A 24511-nucleotide genomic window follows, 5' to 3' on the forward strand; every position below is an offset into this window, starting at 1 on the left:
CGGATTGGGAGCTGGTGGTATGCGGACTTCAGATCCACCGTGGAGAACACCCGGTAGTGTGCGATCTGGTTAACCATGTCTGCGATCCGGGGAAAGGGGTACGCATCGAGGTGCCTGTACCGGTTTATGGTCTCCCTGGTCTGGACGACCACCACCTGGGCTCTCCAGGGGCTAGTACTGGCCTCAATGAACTCCTCCCTCAAAAGTCGCTGGACCTCGGACTTGATAAAAGTCCTGTCCTGGATACTGTACCGCCTGCTCCTGGTGGCGACGGGTTTACAGTCGGCGGTGAGGTTCACGAAGAGCGGAGGAGGGTCGGCCTTCAGGATCGCGAGGCTACATACGGTGAGAGGGGATAGGGGCCTGCCGAACTTCAGGGTCAGGCTCCTGAGGTTGCACTGGAAGTCCAGTCTCATCAGAAGAGGAGTGCAGAGATCGGGGAGGACATATAGTTTATAATTGGCGTATTCGGCGCCCTGTATCATGAGGTTCGCTACACAGTACCCACGGATCTGCACTGAGTGCGATCCGGAAGCGAGGGAGATTGTTTGGAATGCGGGGAAAATTTGGAGAGAACTGCGCCATACCGTGTCTGGGTGTACGAAGCACTCCGTGCTCCCGGACTCAAACAGGCAGGATGTTTCGTGCCCATTGATCCGGACGGTCATCATCAAGTTGCTGAGGTGCTTGGGGCGTGACTGGTCGAGGGTGACCACGCCGAGTTGCGGGTAGCCAGCGTGGTCGGAGGTGGTGGGGTGGTCCCAAGATGGCTGCCCCTGTCGGTCGCACCTGTCGGGCAGCGATGAAGATGGCGGCCCCCATGAGTCGCGCATGGTGGGCCGTGTGGGAGATGGTGGCCAAGATGGCGGCCCCCGTGAGTCACACGTGTTGGGTAGAGTCAAAGATGGCAGATGACGCATTCGGAGGGGGCGGAGCAGCCAGGCACGCAGCCACACTGCGGAGTCTGCGGGCCTGTGAGTCTGAGAGTCGAGCCAGTGTGGACACCGGTGTCGAGATCTGCGCGTCCGGGAGCGTGTTGTCCTCTTTTTCACCTAGTTGTTGAGTCAGTGGAGGGGGGGACGGTGTATGGGCGGAGGTGGTGGTGATGGTTGCCGGTGGGCCTGCGGATGTCAGTTCGTGAGGGAGATGGGGGAAGACAGTGTACATAGAACATAGAACATAGAACGATACAGCGCAGTACAGGCCCTTCGGCCCTCGATGTTGCACCGACATGGAAAAAATCTAAAGGCCATCTAACCTACACTATGCCCTTATCATCCATATGCTTATCCAATAAACTTTTAAATGCCCTCAATGTTGGCGTGTTCACTACTGTTGCAGGTAGGGCATTCCACGGCCTCACCACTCTTTGCGTAAAAAACCCACCTCTGACCTCTGTCCTATATCTATTACCCCTCAATTTAAGGCTATGTCCCCTCGTGCTAGCCACCTCCATCCGCGGGAGAAGGCTCTCGCTGTCCACCCTATCTAACCCTCTGATCATTTTGTATGCCTCTATTAAGTCACCTCTTAACCTTCTTCTCTCTAACGAAAACAACCTCAAGTCCATCAGCCTTTCCTCATAAGATTTTCCCTCCATACCAGGCAACATCCTGGTAAATCTCCTCTGCACCCGTTCCAAAGCTTCCACGTCCTTCCTATAATGAGGCGACCAGAACTGTACGCAATACTCCAAATGCGGCCGTACTAGAGTTTTGTACAACTGCAACATGACCTCATGGCCCCGGAACTCAATCCCTCTACCAATAAAGGCCAACACACCATAGGCCTTCTTCACAACCCTATCAACCTGGGTGGCAACTTTCAGGGATCTATGTACATGGACACCGAGATCCCTCTGCTCATCCACACTACCAAGAATTTTACCATTAGCCAAATATTCCGCATTTCTGTTATTCTTTCCAAAGTGAATCACCTCACACTTCTCCACATTAAACTCCATTTGCCACCTCTCAGCCCAGCTCTGCAGCTTATCTATGTCCCTCTGTAACCTGCAACATCCTTCCGCACTGTCTACAACTCCACCGACTTTAGTGTCGTCTGCAAATTTACTCACCCATCCTTCTGCGCCCTCCTCTAGGTCATTTATAAAAATGACAAACAGCAACGGCCCCAGAACAGATCCTTGTGGTACGCCACTCGTAACTGAACTCCATTCTGAACATTTCCCATCAACTACCACTCTCTGTCTTCTTTCAACTAGCCAATTTCTGATCCACATCTCTAAATCACCCTCAATCCCCAGCCTCCGTATTTTCTGCAATAGCCGACCGTGGGGAACCTTATCAAACGCTTTACTGAAATCCATATACACCACATCAACTGCTCTACCCTCGTCTACCTGTTCAGTCACCTTCTCAAAGAACTCGATAAGGTTTGTGAGGCATGACCTACCCTTCACAAACCCATGCTGACTGTCCCTAATCATATTATTCCTATCTAGATGATTATAAATCGTATCTTTTATAATCCTCTCCAAGACTTTACCCACTACAGACGTTAGGCTCACCGGCCTATAGTTACCGGGGTTATCTCTACTCCCCTTCTTGAACAAAGGGACCACATTTGCTATCCTCCAGTCCTCTGGCACTATTCCTGTCGCCAATGATGACCTAAAAATCAAAGCCAAAGGCTCAGCAATCTCTTCCCTGGCTTCCCAGAGAATCCTAGGATAAATCCCACCCGGCCCCGTGTCGGGTCGGGGGTGATGGTGATGGTCGCTGGGGAACCTGCAGGTGCCAAATCCCGAAGGGAGACTGTGTCCTGTCGCCCATTCTGAAGTGCGACGGAGGCATATTGTGGATTGGCATGGAGGAGCAGGACCTTCTCGATGAGGGGATCTGATATGTGACTCCTCGCATGCTTCCGGAGGAGGACGGGCCCTGGGACTGTCAGCCAGGACGGAAGCGAGACCTCGGAGGTGGACTTCCTGGGGAAGGCAAACATACACTCATGAGGAGTCTCGGTGGCTGTACACGGGAGTGACCGGATGGAGTGGAGCGCATTGGAGAGGGCCTCCTGCCAGCAGGAGACTGGGAGACCTCTAGATCGTAGGACCAGGAGGACGGCCTTCCAGACCGTCGTGTTCTCCCTCTCCTGCAGGCGGTTGTAGTTGGTCGTCCTGCTAAGCAGAAACTGACGCAACTGGTCGCTTATGAAGGAGGAACCCCGATCGCTATGGATGTAGGTGGGGAAACTGAACAAGGCGAAGAGACTGTGCAGGGCCTTGATGATGATGGCAGAGGTCATGTCAGGGCATGAGATGGTAAAGGGGAATCTTGAGTACTCGTAAACATTGTTGAGGAAGTACACGTTACGGTCAGTGGAGGGGAGGGGCCCTTTGAAATCGATGCTGAGGCGCTCAAAGGGCCGAGAGGCCTTTACCAGTGTGCCCTGTCTGGCTGATAAAAGTGCGGCTTGCACTCTGCTCAGACTGGGCAGTCCCTGGTCATGGTCCTGACCTCCTCGATGGAGTAAGGCATGTAGCGGGCCTTGATGAAGTGAAAAAATCAGGTGACAGAGGTCATTGTGGAGGGCCCGGAGTCGGTCTACCTGTGCATCTGGGGACTCATTGAGCTTCCCGGGTCGATATAAGATATCATAGCTGTAGGTGGAGAGCTCGATCTTCCACCTCAGAATCTTGTCATTCTTAATCTTGCCCCCCTGTGTGTTATTGAACATGAAGGCAACCGACCGCTGGTCAGTGAGGAGAGTGAATCGCCTGCCAGCCAGGTAATAGCTCCAATGTCACACAGCTTCTACAATGGCTTGGGCTTCCTTTTTGATGGAGGAGTGTCGAATTTTGGAGGCCTGGAGGGTACGGGAGAAGAAAGCCACGGGCCTGACCGCCTGGTTGAGGGTAGGTAGCGGCCAGAGCAAAGTCCGATGCATTGGTCTCCACTTGGAATGGGATGGATACTCCCAGGACAGGTACAGCACAGGGTTAGATACAGAGTAAAGCTCCCTCTACCCTGTCCCCATCAAACACTCCCAGGACAGGTACAGCACGGGGTTAGATTATTTCCTGAGTTTCCTGATTTGCTGTCATTATGCCCCTGGCCTCCTCCACCCCACATCAGTAGTTGCCGCAATCAAGTGTAGATTGTTAGCTTCACTCGGGTAGTTTCTAAGCACTTGCTGGGCTGATCTCCTACCTTCGTTCTCTTTACTTTTCTTCCCACTGTTACCTGGGGATGGAGATGAAACAGGAAAGAATTAGTAACAAATGACATCAAGTCTGCATTATTACTCCCTCCCTCCCTCCCTCCCTCTCTCTCTCTCTCTCTCTCTGCCTCTCCTTCTCCCCTCCCTCTCTCCCTCCCTTTTCCTCCCTCCTTCTTCCGTCTTTCTCTCTGTCCCTCCCTCTCCTTCCCTCTCTCACCCTTCCTCCCTTTCAACTCTCTCCAACCTCCTTCCCTCTCCCAGCCTCCCTCTCTCTCTCTCCCTCCCTCCTTCCTTTTCTCTCCCTCACCCTTCCTCCCAGCATCTCCTTCACCCTCCTTCTCTCTCCTTGCCTCCCTCTCTCTCTCTTCCTCCCTCCCACCAAATTTCTCTCCCTCCCTCCTTCCTTTCCCTCCTTTCACTCACCCTTCTTCCCAGCCTCTCCCTTCCTCCCCTCTACCTCCCTCCCTCCCCCTCCTTCACTCTCTCTCTCTCTCCCACACCCTTCCTCCCTCCTCATCACTCTCCCATCCACCTTTCCTCTCTCTCTCTCACACACTCTCTCACTCACTCCGTCCTTCCCACCCTCTTTCTCTATCTACCTCCCTGTGCAGGAAAGTCTCTCCCTCCCACACCCAGTACCAGTGCAGGATCCTCCCTCCCTCACACACCCAGTGTCAATGCAGGCTCTCCTCCTCTCCCTCCGTCACATACCCAGTGCAAGTTTGGCTCTCCTCTCCCTCCTCTACACATCCAGTGCCAGTGCAGGATCCTCCCTCCCTCACACACCCAGTGCCAGTTCAGGATCCTCCCTCCCTCACATACCCAGTGCCAGTGCAGGATCCTGTCTCTCTCTCACACCCAGTGCCAGTGCAGGATCCGCCCTCCCTCACACACCCAGTGCCAGTGCAGGATCCTCCCTCCCTCACACACCCAGTGCCAGTGCAGGATCCTCCCTCCCTCACATACCCAGTGCCAGTGCAGGATCCTCCCTCGCTCACACACCCAGTGTCAATGCAGACTCTCCTCCTCTCCCTCCGTCACATATCCAGTGCAATTGTAGGCTCTCCTCTCCCTCCTCTACACATCCAGTGCCACTGCAGGATCCTCTCTCCCTCACACATCCAGTGCCAGTGCCGGATCCTCTCTCCATCCCACACACAGCCAGTGCCAGTGCAGGATCCTCCCTCCCTCACACACCCAGTGCCAGTGTAGGATCCTCCCTCCCTCACACACCCAGTGCCAGTGCAGGATCTGCCCTCCCTCACACACCCAGTGCCAGTACAGGATCCTCCCTCCCTCACACACCCAGTGCCAGTATAGGCTCTCCTCTCCCTGCTCTACACATCCAGTGCCAGTGCAGGATCCTCTCTCCCTCACATACCCAGTGCCAGTGCAGGATCCTCTCTCCCTCACATACCCAGTGCCAGTGCAGGATCCTCCCTCCCTCACACACCCAGTGCCAGTGCCGGATCCTCTCTCCATCCCTCACACACCCAGTGCCAGTGTAGGCTCTCCTCTCCCTCCTCTACACACCCAGTGCCAGTGCAGGATCCTCTCTCCCTCACATACCCAGTGCCAGTGCAGAATCCTCTCTCCCTCACACACCCAGTGCCAGTGCAGGATCCTCTCTCCCTCACACACCCAGTGCCAGTGCAGGATCCTCTCTCCCTCACATACCCAGTGCCAGTGTAGGCTCTCCTCTCCCTCCTCTACACACCCAGTGCCAGTGCCGGATCCTCCCTCCCTCACATACCCAGTGCCAGTGCAGGATCCTCCCTCGCTCACACACCCAGTGTCAATGCAGACTCTCCTCCTCTCCCTCCGTCACATATCCAGTGCAATAGAACAGTACAGCACAGAACAGGCCCTTCGGCCCTCGATGTTGTGCCGAGCAATGATCACTCTACTTAACCCACGTAACCGGTATACCCGTAACCCAACAATCCCCCCATTAACCTTACACTATGGGCAATTTAGCCTGGCCAATCCACCTAACCCGCACATCTTTGGACTGTGGGAGGAAACCGGAGCACCCGGAGGAAACCCACGCGCACACGGGGAGGACGTGCAGACTCCGCACAGACAGTGACCCAGCCGGGAATCGAACCTGGGACCCTGGAGCTGTGAAGCATTGATGCTAACCACCATGCTACCGTGAGGCCCCTTGTAGGCTCTCCTCTCCCTCCTCTACACACCCAGTGCCAGTGCCGGATCCTCCCTCCCTCACATACCCAGTGCCAGTGCAGGATCCTCCCTCGCTCACACACCCAGTGTCAATGCAGACTCTCCTCCTCTCCCTCCGTCACATATCCAGTGCAATAGAACAGTACAGCACAGAACAGGCCCTTCGGCCCTCGATGTTGTGCCGAGCAATGATCACTCTACTTAACCCACGTAACCGGTATACCCGTAACCCAACAATCCCCCCATTAACCTTACACTATGGGCAATTTAGCCTGGCCAATCCACCTAACCCGCACATCTTTGGACTGTGGGAGGAAACCGGAGCACCCGGAGGAAACCCACGCGCACACGGGGAGGACGTGCAGACTCCGCACAGACAGTGACCCAGCCGGGAATCGAACCTGGGACCCTGGAGCTGTGAAGCATTGATGCTAACCACCATGCTACCGTGAGGCCCCTTGTAGGCTCTCCTCTCCCTCCTCTACACACCCAGTGCCACTGCAGGATCCTCTCTCCCTCACACATCCAGTGCCAGTGCCGGATCCTCTCTCCATCCCACACACACCCAGTGCCAGTGCAGGATCCTCCCTCCCTCACACACCCAGTGCCAGTGTAGGATCCTCCCTCCCTCACACACCCAGTGCCAGTGCAGGATCTGCCCTCCCTCACACACCCAGTGCCAGTACAGGATCCTCCCTCCCTCACACACCCAGTGCCAGTATAGGCTCTCCTCTCCCTGCTCTACACATCCAGTGCCAGTACAGGATCCTCTCTCCCTCACATACCCAGTGCCAGTGCAGGATCCTCTCTCCCTCACATACCCAGTGCCAGTGCAGGATCCTCCCTCCCTCACACACCCAGTGCCAGTGCCGGATCCTCTCTCCATCCCTCACACACCCAGTGCCAGTGTAGGCTCTCCTCTCCCTCCTCTACACACCCAGTGCCAGTGCAGGATCCTCTCTCCCTCACATACCCAGTGCCAGTGCAGAATCCTCTCTCCCTCACACACCCAGTGCCAGTGCAGGATCCTCTCTCCCTCACACACCCAGTGCCAGTGCAGGATCCTCTCTCCCTCACACACCCAGTGCCAGTGCCGGATCCTCTCTCCATCCCTCACACACCCAGTGCCAGTGCAGGATCCTCTCTCCCTCACACACCCAGTGCCAGTGCAGGATCCTCTCTCCATCCCTCACACACCCAGTGCCAGTGCAGGATCCTCTCTCCCTCACACACCCAGTGCCAGTGCCGGATCCTCTCTCCATCCCTCACACACCCAGTGCCAGTGCAGGATCCTCTCTCCCTCACACACCCAGTGCCAGTGCAGGATCCTCTCTCCATCCCTCACACACCCAGTCCCAGTGTAGGCTCTCTTCTCCATCCCATATCCAACTCTTCACTCTCTCTGACACCCAGACTCAATTATCATAAACTCAGCTGATAAATAGTGGAGATTGTGTTCTGTGATCAGACCCAGTACTCAACCTGATTTTTCACGGCAGAGATAGAATGTGATCAGCAAGGCAGCCACACAAATTGCCAGGAAAATTGCAGTAAGAATGATCTTCACCTTCTGGTACTGAATGGATGAAATATCTGTAAACAGAGCAAGGAGCGAGAGGGTCTGTCAATAGGAAGTGACAACAACTGATTGTTCAGTCCCATACACGTGTGTATGTTTGTGTGTGAGAGTGTGCGTATGTCTGTATGTGTCTGTCTGTGTGTGAGTATGTGTGTGTGTGTCTGTCTGTCTATGTATCTGTGTGAGTAAATTTCTGTTTGCGTGTGTACATGAATGCGTGTGTGTCTGTCTGTGTGTGCATACGTGTGTGTAAATTTCTGTTTGCATGTGTGTGTGAGGTTCTGTGTGTGTGTGTGTGTTTCTGTATGTGCATGTGTGTGTCTGTGTGTGAGTCTGGGTAGGCCAGCATTTATTGCCCATTCCTCGTTGCCCTTCAGAAGGTGGTGGTGAGTTGCCTTCTTGAACCGCTGCAGTCCTCGAGGTGTAGGTACACCCACTGTGCTGTTAGGGAGTGAGTTGCCCCAGCGACAGTGAAGGAACGATGATATATTTCTAAGTCAGGATGGTGAGTGATTTGGAGGGGAACCTCCAGGTGGTGGGGTTCCAAGGTATCTGCTGCCCTTGTCTTTCTAGATGGTAGTGGTTGTGGGTTTGGAAGGTGCAGCCTAAGGAACCTTGGAGAGTTACTGCAGTGCATCTTGTAGATGGTACACATGGCTGCCACTGTTTGTCAGTGGTGGAGGGTTTGAATGCTTGTGGAAGGGGTGACAAACAAGTGGGCTGCTTTGTCCTGGATGGTGTTGAGCGTCTTGAGTGTTGTTGGAGCTGCACCCATCCAGGCAAGTGCAGAGCATTCCATTACACTCCTGACTTGTGCCTTGTGGTCAGGCTTTGGGGGGTCAGGAGGTAAGTTACTCCCACAAGTCCTGAAAGACGTGCTGTTAGGTGAATTGAACATTCTGAATTCTCCCTCTGTGTACCCGAACAGGTGCCAGAGTGTGGCAACTAGGGGCTTTTCACAGTGACTTCATTGCAGTGTTAATGTAAGCCTACTTGTGACAATAAAGATTATTATTATATTATATGCTTACTGTAAATATCTATATATTGGGGGGGGGGAGGGGTAGACTGGAGGTGTGGGCTTAGGTAGGGTGCTCTTTCCAAGGGCCGGTGCAGACTCGATGGGCCAAATGGCCTCCTTCTGCAATGTAAATTCTATGCTTTAGTTCAGTATTGTTAACAAAGATTTTCGTATAATCTATACAAGACTGCTTCATGATGTCTGAGCAGTATCCAACATATAATATGAATATCTTACAGTGAGAGTGATAAAATCCAACATTAACCCACAGGCTGTTGATAGTGGGGGATTCAGCTTTGGTAAAAATGATTGGATGTCAAAGAGTTTCTCTTGTGAAGCACTTAAGTTTGAGATGGGTAAGATGATAGATCATTACCTGGTAAAATTTTGATATGGTCTCTGTAACCACAAATTTCTCCCACGTCAACAGTCAGCTTGGCACCTGTTTCAGCACTCTTGCACTTGTAAACCGTCTGTGCGAGCTGTGAGTCAAGTGTGACATTCAAAATACTGCCACCAAACTGCACAGCATGCCTCTGATCGTTGACGACCTTCTCATTGCCTCTGAACCACTCCAAATTGTCACCACCCAAGCTAGAACACATCAGTTCCATGTTGCATGCCCCACTGATGGTCTGCTTTCTGCTCATGCAAATCTGAAGCTGTTCCGAACCTAGTATAGAAAATATAGCATTAGTAACTCAAGCAGCTGGGTGGAGGAGAACGCTTAATGTTAATCATTTCCAGGATGTGGGCGCCGCTGGCTAGGCTGTATTCATTGCCCATCAGTAATTGCCCTTGAGAAGGTGGTGGTGAGATGCCTTCTTGAACCGTTGCAGTCCTTGAGGTATGGGTACACCCACTGTGCTGTTAGGGAGTGAGTTCCAGGATGTTGCCCCAGCGACAGTGAAGGAACAGTGATATATTTCCAAGTCAGGGTGGTGAGTAACTTGGAGGGGAACCTCTGCTGCTCTTGTCCTTCTAGATGGTAGTGGTCGTGTGTTTGGAAGGTGCTGCCTCAGGAACCTTGGTGAGTTACTGCAGTGCATCTTGTAGAACAAACAAAGAACAAAGAAAAGTACAGCACAGGAACAGGCCCTTCAGTCCTCCAAGCCTGTGCCAACCATGCTGCCCATCTAAACTAAAATCTTCTACACTTCCTGGGTCTGTATCCCTCTATTCCCATCCTATTCATGTATTTGTCAAGATGCTCGTTAAATGTCACTGTCGTCCCTGCTTCCACCACCTCCTCCGGCAGCGAGTTCCAGGCACCCACTACCCTCTGTGTAAAAAACTTGCCTCGTAAATCTCCTCTAAACCTTGCCCCTCGCACCTTAAACCTATGCCCCCTAGTAATTGACCCCTCTACCCTGGGGATAAAGTCTCTGACTAACTATTCTGTCTTTGCCCCTCATAATTTTGTAGACCTCTATCAGGTCGCCCCTCAACCTCCGTCATTCCAGTGAGAACAAACTGAGTTTATTCAACCGCTCCTCATAGCTAATGCCCTCCATACCAGGCAACATCCTGGTAAATCGCTTCTGTACCCTCTCTAAAGCCTCCACATCCTTCTGGTAGTGTGGCGACCAGAATTGAACACTATACTCCAAGGCCTAACTAAGCTTCTATACAACTGCAACATGACTTGCCAATTTTTATACTCAATGCCCCGGCTAATGAAGGCAAGCATTCCGTATGCCTTCTTGACTACCTTCTCCACCTGTGTTGCCCCTTTCAGTGACCTGTGGACCTGTACCCCTAGATCTCTCTGAATTTCAATACTCTTGAGGGTTCTACCATTCACTGTATATTCCCTATCTGCATTAGACCTTCCAAAATGCATTACCTCACATTTGTCCGGATTAAACTCCATCTGCCATCCCTCCGCCCAAGTCGCCAAACAATCTAAATCCTGCTGTATCCTCTGACAGTCCTTATCGCTATCCGCAATTCCACCAACCTTGGTGTCGTCTGCAAACTTACTAATCAGACCAGTTACATTTTCCTCCAAATCATTTATATATACTACGAACAGCAAAGGTCCCAGCACTGATCCCTGCGGAACTTCAGTAGTCACAGCCCTCCATGGCACACACGGCTGTCACTGTTCGTCAGAGGGTTTGAATGTTTGTGGAAGGGGTATCAATCAAGTGAGCTGCTTTTCCCTGGGTGGTGTCGAGCTTTTTGAGTGTTGTTGGAGCTGCACTCATCCAGGCAAGTGGAGAGTATTCCATTACACTCCTGACTTGAGCCTTGTAGATGGTGGGCAGGCTTTGGGGAGTCAGGAGGTGAGTTACTCACCATAGGATTCCTAGCCTTTGACCTGCCCTGGCAGCCACAGTATTAATATGGCTCATCCAGTTCAGTTTCTGACCAATGGTAACCCCCCAGGATGTTGATTATGGGGGATTCAGCGATGGTAATGACACTGAATGTCAAGGGACAGTGGTTTATCCTCTCTTGTAGGAGATGGTCTTTGCCTGACACTTGTTGGCATGAACGTAACTTGCCACTTGTCAGCCCAAGCCTGGATATTGTCAATGTCCAATTCAATGGACAAAGACCTTGGGCACGATTCTCCGCAACCGCGATGGGTGGGAGAATAGAGGGAGGTCCGCTCCCGCACCTCCCGCTATTCTCCCACCCCCCCAAAATGGCGTGTCCGTTTTGCGACATACCGCTCGGAGAAACGCGGGCCTCTGTTTTTCACGGCGGCCCGCAATTCTACGGCCCGTATGGGCCGAGCGGCCTGCCGATCCCGACCTGTTCACGACGGCGGCAACCACACCCGGTCGCTGCCGTCGTGAACATGGCGCGGCAGGTAAATGTGGGGCCTGTGGGAGGCGGATCGGGGATCGAGCACCACGACCGTGCTCGGGAGGGGACGGGCCCGCGATCGATGCCCACCGATCATCGGGCCGGCGTCTCAAGGGGACACACTCTTTCCCCTCCGTCGCCCCGCAAGATCAAGCCACCACGTCTTGCAGGGCGGTTGAGGGGAAAGACGGCAACCGCGGGTTTGAGCTGCCCAACCCGCGCGTGCGCGGCTGACGTCATTAGGCGGCGCCGCCGCGTCATTCTTGGCGCACCAGGCCATGAAGCCAGGGACAAGGCCCGGCGGCCAAGTTTCCCAGTACGGCCCTCCTATCCCCCTGGGGAGGGGAGAATAGGAGGCCGGGAGAGGCTTCCGACCCCGTCGTGAACCTCTCCGGGTTTCACAACAGCATCGGGCCTTGCGGAGAATTTCGCCCCTTGTTGCAATTGGACATGGACTGCATCAGAGTCTGAGGAGTACGTGACTGGGGAGGTGAGGTCCAGGGAGTAGGGTATAACAATGAGAGACAAACAAGAGGCAATATTTTTAAAAACAGCAAATGATGGCCCATCAAGTCTGAATTTGAAGGTGGCACGGTGGCACAGTGGTTAGCACTGCTGCCTTGCGGTGCCGAGGACCCGGGTTCGATCTCGCTCCCGGGTCACTGTCCATGTTTGCACATTCTCTGTGTCTGCATAGGTCTCACCCATACAACCCAAAGATGTGCGGAGTTGGTGGATTGACCACGCTAAATTGCCTCTTATTTGGAAAAAAAATGATTTGGTACTTTAAATTTATTTTTAAAAGTCTGAACCCACAGTAATGCTCTAAAGACCCAGGTTTCAATCCCACTATGGCAGGTGGTGAAATTTGAATTCAGTAAAAAAAAATCTGGAAATAAAAGTCCCAAGATTGTCGTAAAAACTCATCAGATTAATTAATATCTTTCAGGGAAGGAAATCTGTCCTCCTTGACCTTCTACATGTAGGGGTTCTATGGATTCTGGGAAAAGTGGGATAGATAGTTTCTTCACAAGGCAGCCTGAATCACTGAAAAGTACAACAGCCTGCCCTCAACTCCCTCATGCTCTCAATCCCCCAACTCCCTCACACTCACTCTCTCTCCTCATCTGCCTCACACTCACTCTCACTCAACTCCTTCACACTCTCTCCCCCTCAACATCCTCACACTCTCTCTCCCTCACACTCAGTTTCTCCCTCAGCACCCTCACACTCTCCCCCTCAACATCCTGTCATGTGAGAGTACCTTTAAGAAATGGGTGTTTAAGAAATGTACCTTTCTGCTTCTGTGTTAGCCATCCCACATTATACCAAACCATTCAAAGTGGCGGTTGATGTGAGTGATGTGAAATGAAATGAAATGAAAATCGCTTATTGTCACAAGTAGGCTTCAAATGAAGTTACTGTGAAAAGCCCCTAGTTGCCACATTCCGGCACCTGTTCAGGGAGGCTGGTATGGGAATTGAACCGTGCTGCTGGCCTGCCTTGGTCTGCTTTCAAAGCCAGCGATTTAGCCAGTGTGCTAAAACAGCCCCATGTGGATGTAGGTGCGGTGCTTCTACAAGACGACGATGAAGGGCTAGAGCGGCCTGTTGGTTATTTTTCAAATAAATTGAATTCTCACCAGAAAAAGTATTCGACAATTGAGAAGAAGACTTTGAGTTTGGTGCTGGCTTTGCAACATTTTCACATTTATGTAACCAGCAATCCGTCTGACACCGTTATACATACTGATCATAATCCGTTGACGTTTTGGAGCGATTCCGGAATAACAATGCAAGGCTGTTTCGCTGGAGTTTATTGTTACAGCCATTTCATTTAAAAATAGTACATGTGGCAGGACGGGAAAACGTGATAGCCGATGCTTTGTCACGAATGTGATGAACGGAAGCAGCTTCAGTTGGAGGAAGAAGAATTAAAAAAAATGGACTATATTATTATACCTGTTTGCGTGCAGTGATTTTTGAAACAACAAAGTATATGTACTGTGTGCATTTCTTAAAGAATGGTGAAAAGGTGAAAAATGAAACCATCTTGAAGTTGATGGTTTATTTTTTCTTGGGGGGTGGTGTCATGTGAGAGTACCTTTAAGAAATGGATATTTAAGAAATGTACTTATAAGAAATGGGTATTATCAGTGATGCCAGAGTGTGGGTGGAGCTGGGCTGTCTGCAGGGTGTGTTTTAGTTTTGTTTTCAGTGTTGGAGCTGAAGCCAGACCAAGCAGGTGTACTGTTGTTCTCTCTGCAATCAAAAGACTATGGGCGCGATTCTCCGCAAAGGCAGAGAGTCGTGAAGGCTGCCACAAAACCGGCCGTGTTTCACGGCAGCCTCCGCGCCCCCTCCCGGGACCCGATTCTGCTCCCCGGTCGGGGCTAGCATCGCGGCCCCGTGAACTCCGGCATCGCGGGCTTAACGAATTTCGCTAAGCCTGCGCGCCAAAGTTAGCGACGGCTGACGCATATGATGACGTCAGCCGCGCATGCGCGGATTGGACGACTCAACCCGCGCATGCGTGGATGACGTCATCCGCGCATATGCGTCAGACCCGCGCATGCGCGGTCCGTAATGCCCCTCAGCCGCCCCGCGGACTTATCCTGCGGGGCGGCGGAGGGAGAAAGAGTGTGCGGGAATTGGACCCGCTGCCCGCGATCGGTGCCCACCGATCGCGGGCCCATGCCACCCTTGGCACGGCCGTGGTGCGGCCGTGCCAATCGGTGGCATGGTTGTGCAGAACGGCACTTTGCGGCCGTTTTCACAAACTGGTATAGCAGGTGTATTAAAAATCGTGAAAACGGCCGTAAAGGCCTTGGAAATCGGCCCATCGGCCAGGGGAGAATCGCTGCTCGCCGTAAAAAAACGGCGAGCAGCGATTCGTGTCGGGGGGCGGGCGTGGGGGGGGGAAGAATAGCGGGAGGGCGTCGGACCAGCGTCGCCGTAAAAATTTGCGCCGCCCGCTATTCTCCGCCCCATCGTGAGTGCGGAGAATCGCGCCCTATCTCTTGATCATTTGGTGAATTCAGAATTATAAGTTCTCAGTAGTGAATGTAAACCTAATGTGCTTCTGTTGAAAGGTGTACCTTCTACAACCTGGATGTTGTTTGGGAAGTTATTAAGGATTACTTAGTGTTGTATTCTTTGGGGGTTGTATTTGAATTGATGGTTGCGAAGATGTTCACTGTATGTTTTAAAAAGGTTAACTTGAGTTCACAGAATAAATCAGGTTTAACCAGGTCGGTCAAGGCAGCCTTGGGGAGGAGTTCATAGAATGTATCCGCGATAGTTTCCTAGAACAGTATGTAATGGAACCTACAAGGGAACAAGCGGTCCTAGATCTGGTCCTGTGTAATGAGACAGGATTGATTCATGATCTCATAGTTAGGGATCCTCTCAAGGAGTGATCACAATATGGTGGAATTTAAAATACAGATGGAGGGTGAGAAGGTAAAATCAAACACTGGTGTTTTGTGCTTAAACAAAGGAGATTACAATGGGATGAGAGAAGAACTAGCTAAGGTAGACTGGGAGCAAAGACTTTATGGTGAAACAGTTAAGGAACAGTGGAGAGCCTTCCAAGCGATTTTTCACAGTGCTCAGCAAAGGTCTATATACCAACACAAAGGAAGGATGGTAGAAAGAGGGATAATCGACCGTGGATATCTAAGGAAATAAGGGAGAGTATCAAATTGAAGGAAAAAGCATACAAAGTGGCAAAGATTAGTGGGAGACTAGAGAACTGGGAAATCTTTAGGGGGCAACAGAAAGCTACTAAAAAAGCTATAAAGAAGAGTAAGATAGATTATGAGAGTAAACTTGCTCAGAATATAAAAACAGATAGTAAAAGTTTCTACAAATATATAAAACAAAACAGAGTGGCTAAGGTAAATATTGGTCCTTTAGAGGATGAGAAGGGAGATTTAATAATGGGAGATGAGGAAATGGCTGAGGAACTGAACAGGTTTTTTGGGTCGGTCTTCACAGTGGAAGACACAAATAACATGCCAGTGACTGATAGAAATGAGGATATGACAGGTGAGGACCTTGAGATGATTGTTATCACGAAGGAGGTAGTGATGGGCAAGCTAATGGGGCTAAAGGTAGACAAGTCTCCTGGCCCTGATGGAATGCATCCCAGAGTGCTAAAAGAGATGGCTAGGCAAATTGCAAATGCACTAGTGATAATTTACCAAAATTCACTGGACTCTGGGGTGGTCCCAGCGGATTGGAAATGAGCAAACGTGACACCACTGTTTAAAAAAGGAGGTAGGCAGAAAGCAGGTAATTATAGGCCAGTGAGCTTAACTTCGGTAGGAGGGAAGATGCTGGAATCTATCATCAAAGAAGAAATAGCGAGGCATCTGGAAGGAAATTGTCCCATTGGGCAGACGCAGCATGGGTTCATAAAGGGCAGGTCGTGCCCAACTAATTGAGTGGATTTTTTTGAGGACATTACCAGAATGGTAGATAATGGGGAGCCAGTGGCTGTGGTATATCTGGATTTCCAGAAAGCCATTGACAAGTGCCGCACAAAAGGTTGCTGCATAAGATAAAGATGCATGGCATTAAAGGTAAAGTATGGATAGAGGATTAGTTAATTAATAGAAAGCAAAGAGTGGGGATTAATGAGTGTTTCTCTGGTTGGCAATCAGTAGCTAGTGGTGTCACTCAGGGATCAGTGTTGATCACAATTTACATAGATGATTTGGAGTTGAGGACCAAGGGCAATGTGTCCAAGTTTGCACAGTAAGAAGTCTTACAACACCAGGTTAAAGTCCAACAGGTTTGTTTCAAACACGAGCTTTTGGAGCACGGCTCCTTCTTCAGGTGAAGTTTGCAGACAACACTAAGATGAATGGTAAAGCAAAAAGTGCAGAGGATACCGGAAGTCTGCAGAGGGATTTGGATAGGTTAAGTGAATGGGCTAGGGTCTGGCAAATGGAATACAATGTTGACAAATATGAGGTTATCCATTTTGGTAGGAATAACAGCAAAAGAGATTATTTAAATAATAAATATTAAAACATGCTGCTGTGCAGAGACCTGGGTGTGTTGGTGCATGAGTCACAGAAAGTTGGTTATAGGTGCAACAGGTGATTAAGAAGGCAAATGGAATTTTGTCCTTCATTGCTAGAGGGATGGAGTTTAAGACTAGGGAGATTATGCTGCACTTGTATAAGGTGTTATTGAGGCCACACCTGGAGTATTATGTTTAGTTTTGGTCTCCTTACCCGAGAAAGGACATACTGGCACTGGAGGGTGTGCAGAGGAGATTCACTAGGTTAATCTCAGAGCTGAAGGGGTTGGATTACGAGGAGAGGTTGAGTAGACTGGGACTGTACTCGGAATTTAGAAGGATTATAGAAACATATAAAATTATGAAGGGAATAGTTAGGATAGATACGGGCAGGTTGTTTCCACTGGCGGGTGAAAGCAGAACTAGGAGGCATAGCCTCAAAATAAGGGGAAGTAGATTTAGGACAGAGTTTAGGAGGAACTACTTCACCCAAAGGGTTGTGAATCTATGGAATTCCTTGCCCAGTGAAGCAGTAGAGGCTCCTTCATTAAATGTTTTTAAGGTAAAGATAGATAGTTTTTTGAAGAATAAAGGGATTAAGGGTTATGGTGTTCGGGCCGGAAAGTGGAGCTGAGTCCACAAAAGATCAGCCATGATCTCATTGAATGGCGGAGCAGGCTCGAGGGGCCATATAGCCTACTCCTGCTCCTAGTTCTTATGTTTCTTATGTAAACGTTGTTTTGCTTTAAAAAATACTTTTCCATTCTGCTCCACCGCACCTGTAGAAAAAGTTGAACTCCAGTCAGGTGAACTCCATGATACACTATGAGGTTCTCTCAACCCTGGCCAATAACAATCCTCATACTCTCTCCCTTAACTCCCTCACACTCACTGTCTCTCCCTCAACTCCCTCACACTCACTGCCTCTGCCTCACACTCACTGTCTCTCCCTCAACTCCCTCACACTCACTGCCTCTCCCTCAACTCCCGCACACTCACTGTCTCTCCCTCGACTCCCTCAAACTCACTGCCTCTCCCTCACACTCACTGTCTCTCCGTCCCTTAACTCCCTCACTCTCACTGCCGCTCCCTTCACCCCTCACTCTCACTGCCGCTCCCTTCACTCCCTCACTCTCACTGCCGCTCCCTTCACTCCCTCACTCTCACTGCCGCTCACTTCACTCCCTCACTCTCACTGCCGCTCCCTTCACTCCCTCACTCTCACTGCCGCTCCCTTCACTCCCTCACTCTCACTGCGGCTCCCTTCGCTCCCTCACTCTCACTGCCGCTCCCTTAACTCCCTCACTCTCACTGCCGCTCCCTTAACTCCCTCATTCTCATTGCCGCTCCCTTGACTCCCTCACTCTCACTGTCGCTCCCTTAACTCCCTCACTCTCTCCCTCAACTCCCTCACACTCTCTCCCTCAACTCCCTCACACTCACTGCCTCTCCCTCAACTCCCTCACACTCACCCTCTCTCCCTCAACTCTCTCACACTCACTGCCACTCGCTCAACTCCCTCAGACTCACACTGTCTCCCTCAACTCTCTCACACTCACTGCCACTCCCTCAACTCCCTCAGACTCACACTGTCTCCCTCAACTCCCTCACACTCACTGCCTCTCCCTCAACTCCCTCACATTCACTGCCTCACCCTCAACTCCCTCACACTCTCTCCCTCAACACCCTCACACTCACTCTCTCCCTCAACTTCCTCACTCATTGCCTCTCCCTCAGCCCCCTCACACTCACACTCTCTCCCTCAACTTCCTCACACTCACTGTCTCTCCCTCAACTCCATCACATTCACTTTCCCTCTCAACTCCTTCACACTCAGTCGCTCCCCCAATTCCCTCACACTCTCTTTCAACTCCCTCACTCACTGTCACTCTCCCATCTCCCTCACAGTTACTGTCTGTCCCTCAACTCCCTCAAACTCACTGTCTGTCTCAACTTCCTCACTCACTCTCTCCCTCAACTCCCTCACACTCTCTCCCTCAACTCCCTCACACTCACTGCCTCTCCCTCAACTCCCTCACACTCACCCTCTCTCCCTCAACTCCCTCACACTCACTGCCACTCCCTCAACTCCCTCAGACTCACACCGTCTCCCTCAACTCCCTCACACTCACTGCCTCTCCCTCAACTCCCTCACACTCTCTCCCTCAACTCCCTCACACTCACTGCCTCTCCCTCAACTCCCTCACACTCACACTGTCTCCCTCAACTCTCTCACACTCACTGCCACTCCCTCAACTCCCTCACACTCTCTCCCTCAACACCCTCACTCTCACTCTCTCCCTCAACTTCCTCACTCATTGCCTCTCCCTCAGCCCCCTCACACTCACACTCTCTCCCTCAACTTCCTCACACTAACTGTCTCTCCCTCAACTCTCACACTCACTCTCTCCCTCAACACCCTCACACTCACACTCTCTCCATCAACTTCCTCACACTCACTGTCTCTCCCTCAACTCTCTCACACTCACACTCTCTCCCTCAACAACCTCACACTCACACTCTCTCCCTCAACAACCTCACACTCACTCTCTCTCCCTCAACTCCCTCACACTCACTGTCTCTCCCTCAACTCCCTCACACTCACTGCCACACCCTCATTTCCCTCACACTCACACTCTCTCCCTCAACTCCCTCACACGCATTGCCTTTCCCTCAACTCCCTCACACTCATTGCCTCACCCTCAACACCCTCACACTCACACTCTCTCCCTCAACGCCCTCACACTCACTGTCTCTCCCTCAACTCCCTCACACTCACTGTCTCTCCCTCAACTCCCTCACACTCACTGTCTCTCCCTCAACTCTCTCACACTCACATTCTCTCCCTCAACACCCTCACACTCACTCTCTCCCTCAACTCCCTCACACACTCTGTCTCTCCCTCAACTCCCTCACACTTACACCCTCTCCCTCAACTTCCTCAAACTCACTGTCTCTACCTCAACTTCCTCACACTCTCTGCCTCTCCCTCAACTCCCTCACACTCACACTCTCTCCCTCAACTTCCTCAAACTCACTGCTTTGCCCTCAACTCCCTCACACTCACACTCTCTCCCTCAAAACCCTCACACTCATGCTCTCCCCCTCAACTTCCTCAAACTCGCTGCCTTGCCCTCAACTCCCTCACAATCACACTCTTTCCCTCAACTCCCTCACTCTCACTGCCCCCTTCACTCCCTCACTCTCACTGCCGCTCCCTTCACTCCCTCACTCTCACTGCCGCTCCCTTCACACCCTCACTCTCACTGCCGCCCCCTTAACTCCCTCACTCTCACTGCCGCCCCCTTAACTCCCTCACTCGCACTGCCGCTCCCTTCACTCCCTCACTCTCACTGCCGCTCCCTTGACTCCCTCACTCTCACTGCCGCTCCCTTCACTCCCTCACTCTCACTGCCGCTCCCTTCACTCCCTCACTCTCACTGCCGCTCCCTTCACTCCCTCACTCTCACTGCCGCCCCCTTAACTCCCTCACTCTCACTGCCGCCCCCTTGACTCCCTCACTCTCACTGCCGCTCCCTTAACTCCCTCATTCTCACTGCCCCCTTAACCCCCTCACTCTCACTGCCGCTCCCTTCACTCCCTCACTCTCACTGCCGCCCCTTTGACTCCCTCACTCTCACTGCCGCTCCCTTAACTCCCTCACTCTCACTGCCCCATTAACCCCCTCACTCTCACTGCCGCTCCCTTCACTCCCTCACTCTCACCTCCGCTCCCTTAACTCCCTCACTCTAACTGCCGCTCCCTTCACTCCCTCACTTTCATTGCCGCCCCCTTAACTCCCTCACTCTCACTACCGCTCCCTTCACTCCCTCACTCTCACTGCTGCTCCCTTCACTCCCTCACTCTCACTGCCACCCCTTTGACTCCCTCACTCTCACTGCCGCTCCCTTAACTCCCTCACTCTCACTGCCGCTCCCTTCACTCCCTCACTCTCACCTCCGCTCCCTTAACTCCCTCACTCTAACTGCCGCTCCCTTCACTCCCTCACTCTCACTGCCGCCCCCTTGACTCCCTCACTCTCACTGCCGCTCCCTTAACTCCCTCACTCTCACTGCCGCTCCCTTAACTCCCTCACGCTCACTGCCGCTCCCTTCACCCCTCACTCTCACTGCCGCTCCCTTCACTCCTTCACTCTCACTGCCGCTCCCGTCACTCTCTCACTCTCACTGACGCTCCCTTCACGCCCTCACTCTCACTGCCGCTCCCTTCACTCCCTCACTCTCACTGCGGCTCCCTTCACTCCCTCACTCTCACTGCCGCCCCTTTGACTCCCTCACTCTCACTGCCGCTCCCTTAACTCCCTCACTCTCACTGCCCCCTTAACCCCCTCACTCTGACTGCCGCTCCCTTCACTCCCTCACTCTCACTGCCGCTCCCTTAACTCCCTCACTCTCATTGCCGCTCCCTTCACTCCTTCACTCTCACTGCCGCCCCTTTGACTCCCTCACTCTCACTGCCGCTCCCTTAACTCCCTCACTCTCACTGCCCCCTTAACCCCCTCACTCTCACTGCCGCTCCCTTCACTCCCTCACTCTCACTGCCGCTCCCTTAACTCCCTCACTCTACCTGCCGCTCCTTTCACTCCCTCACTTTCATTGCCGCCCCCTTAACTCCCTCACTCTCATTGCCGCTCCCTTAACTCCCTCACTCTAACTACCGCTCCCTTCACTCCCTCACTCTCATTGCCGCCCCCTTAACTCCCTCACTCTCACTGCCGCTCCCTTCACTCCCTCACTCTCACTGCCGCTCCCTTCACTCCCTCACTCTCATTGCCGCTCCCTTAACTCCCTCACTCTCACTGCAGTTCCTTCACTCCCTCACTCTCACTGCCGCTCCCTTCACTCCCTCACTCTCACTGCCGCTCCCTTAACTCCCTCACTCTCACTGACGCTCCCTTAACTCCCTCACTCTCGCTGCCACTCCCTTAACTCCCTCACTCTCATTGCCGCCCCCTTAACTCCCTCACTCTCACTGCCGCTCCCTTCACTCCCTCACTCTCACTGCCGCCCCCTTGACTCCCTCACTCTCACTGCCGCTCCCTTAACTCCCTCACTCTCACTGCCGCTCCCTTAACTCCCTCACGCTCACTGCCGCTCCCTTCACCCCTCACTCTCACTGCCGCTCCCTTCACTCCCTCACTCTCACTGCCGCTCCCTTCACTCTCTCACTCTCATTGCCGCTCCCTTCACGCCCTCACTCTCACTGCCGCTCCCTTCACTCCCTCACTCTCACTGCCCCCTTAACCCCCTCACTCTGACTGCCGCTCCCTTCACTCCCTCACTCTCACTGCCGCTCCCTTAACTCCCTCACTCTAACTGCCGCTCCCTTCACTCCCTCACTCTCATTGCCGCCCCCTTAACTCCCTCACTCTCACTGCCGCTCCCTTCACTCCCTCACTCTCACAGCCGCTCCCTTCACTCCCTCACTCTCATTGCCGCTCCCTTAACTCCCTCACTCTCACTGCAGTTCCTTCACTCCCTCACTCTCACTGCCGCTCCCTTCACTCCCTCACTCTCACTGCCACTCCCTTAACTCCCTCACTCTCACTGCCACTCCCTTAACTCCCTCACTCTCATTGCCGCCCCCTTAACTCCCTCACTCTCACTGCCGCCCCCTTAACTCCCTCACTCTCACTGCCGCCCCCTTCACTCCCTCACTCTCACTGCCGCCCCCTTGACTCCCTCACTCTCACTGCCGCTCCCTTAACTCCCTCACTCTTACTGCCGCTCCCTTCACTCCCTCACTCTCACTGCCACTCTCTTCACTCCCTCACTCTCACTGCCGCTCCCTTCACTCCCTCACTCTTACTGCCGCTTCCTTGACTCCCTCACTCTCACTGCCGCTCCCTTCACTCCCTCACTTTCCTTCTACTCCCTCACACTCACCATCTGTCCCTCAATTCCCGCACACTCACTGTCTCTCCTTCACGGCCTGTCCATCGGATCCCGAACACTCACTGCCTCACCCTCAAGTCTCTCACTGCCCCACACTCACTGCCCCTCAACTCCCTCACATTCACTGTCTCTCCTTAACAGCTCAGTCTCCCAATCCCCCACACAACCTTTCCCTTCCTCAACTTCTGCCACTCCCTCCCTCTCTGACGTTCTCTTCATTCCCTCTCCTCACACCTTCCCCGCAACTCCCTTCCCCTTGCCATCTCTCTCTCTCACTCCCTCTTTCTCAATCACTCTCTCCCTCCCTCTTTCTCCTTCCTTTCGCTCCCATTCCCTACTCCCACCTCACTCTCTCATCCCTTCCTGCCCACACTCACCGCTCCACAGTGACAGCAGAATCAGGGCTCCCCACACATTCCCGTAAACCGGATCCATCAGATGATTGCCGCAGATTGGAAGATGCAGTGATATGGGGAAGAATGAGCCTCTTAGAAAACCGTCAGTGTCCGGTAAAGAACCTGCAATCCGATCAGTGCAAAGATCAATGTCTGCAGGGGTGTGGGCGAAACTTGCAAAACTCTCCACACCCTGGACACTTCCTGAGAACTGGTCTGAGCTGATATTGTTCACAAGACCAAAATAAAACCCACAGCCAGAACACTTCCTCTAAATGACCACATTAAATCCACCCTTAGAAAGAGAAACAGAGTTAAAACAGCAACAGAGAGAGGGAAGGACAGGGAGAGAAATGGAGAGAGAGGGAGACATGAGCAAGAGACTGAGAAACGGGCAGAGAAACAGAAAGAGAATCATAAAATCATAGAATTTACAGTGCAGAAGGAGGCCATTCGGCCCATCGAGTCTGCACCGGCTCTTGGAAAGAGCACCCTACCCGACACCTCCACCCTATCCCCATAACCCAGTAACCCCACCCAACACTAAGGGCAATTTTGGACACTAAGGGCAATTTATCATGGCCAATCCACCTAACCCGCACATCTTTGGACTGTGGGAGGAAACCGGAGCACCCGGAGGAAACCCACGCACACACGGGGAGGATGTGCAGACTCCACACAGACAGTGACCCAAGCCGGGAATCGAACCTGGGACTCTGGAGCTGTGAAGCGATTGTGCTATCCACAATGCTACCGTGCTGCCCAATAACAGAGACAGGAAAACAGCAGGAAACAGATACATACAGAGAGCAACAGAGAGAGAGAGAGAGCCAGGCAAATAGGAGAGAGACTGAGGAAGAGAGTTAAAGAGAAAAATAGATGGAGAGAGAGGGAGAGAGAGACAGGGGAAGAAAGAGAGAGAGGGGGGGAGAGAGAGAAGGGTCCTGCTGCTGACTGTCTGTCCCAGGGTCCTCGTCTCTCCCCCTCCTCGAGGTGCTGACTGTCTGTCCCAGGGTCCTCCTCTCTCCCCCTCCTCAAGGTGCTGACTGTCTGTCCCAGGGTCCTCCACTCTCCCCAAGGTGCTGACTGTCTGTCCCAAGGTCCTCCTCTCTCCCCCTCCTCTAGGTGCTGACTGTCTGTCCCAGGGCCTTCCTCTCTCCCCCTCCTCTAGGTGCTGACTGTCTGTCCCAGGGCCTTCCTCTCTCCCTCTCCTCAAGGTGCTGACTGTCTGTCTCATGGTCCTCCTCTCTCCCCCTCCTCAAGGTGCTGACTGTCTGTCTCAGGGTCCTCCTCTCTCCCCAAGGTGCTGACTGTCTGTCCCAGTGTCCTCGTCTCTCCCCCTCCTCAAGGTGCTGACTGTCTGTCCCAGTGTCCTCCTCTCTCC

At 52.6% G+C, this 24511-nt stretch overlaps 1 protein-coding gene across 2 annotated transcripts in view; it reads right to left on the minus strand.

Moving 5' to 3' along the window:
* Positions 1 to 24511, minus strand: part of LOC119971552 — a 75057-nt gene that overhangs the window by 10423 nt on the left and 40123 nt on the right. Inside the window, exons 1-4 of one of the 2 annotated variants that reach the window (XM_038807227.1) lie at positions 23110 to 23311; positions 9346 to 9642; positions 7852 to 7962; positions 4176 to 4208 (exon numbers count right to left, since the gene is read on the minus strand). In XM_038807227.1, coding sequence (XP_038663155.1) covers positions 4176 to 4208; positions 7852 to 7962; positions 9346 to 9642; positions 23110 to 23167 — 499 coding nt within the window. In that variant the 5' untranslated portion in view covers positions 23168 to 23311. Of the gene's footprint in view, positions 1 to 4175; positions 4209 to 7851; positions 7963 to 9345; positions 9643 to 23109; positions 23312 to 24511 lie in introns of those variants that run through there. The other variant, XM_038807228.1, reaches the window with a different exon arrangement.

Source organism: Scyliorhinus canicula, chromosome 9, assembly GCF_902713615.1.
Source record: "Scyliorhinus canicula chromosome 9, sScyCan1.1, whole genome shotgun sequence".
NCBI lineage: Eukaryota > Metazoa > Chordata > Chondrichthyes > Carcharhiniformes > Scyliorhinidae > Scyliorhinus > Scyliorhinus canicula.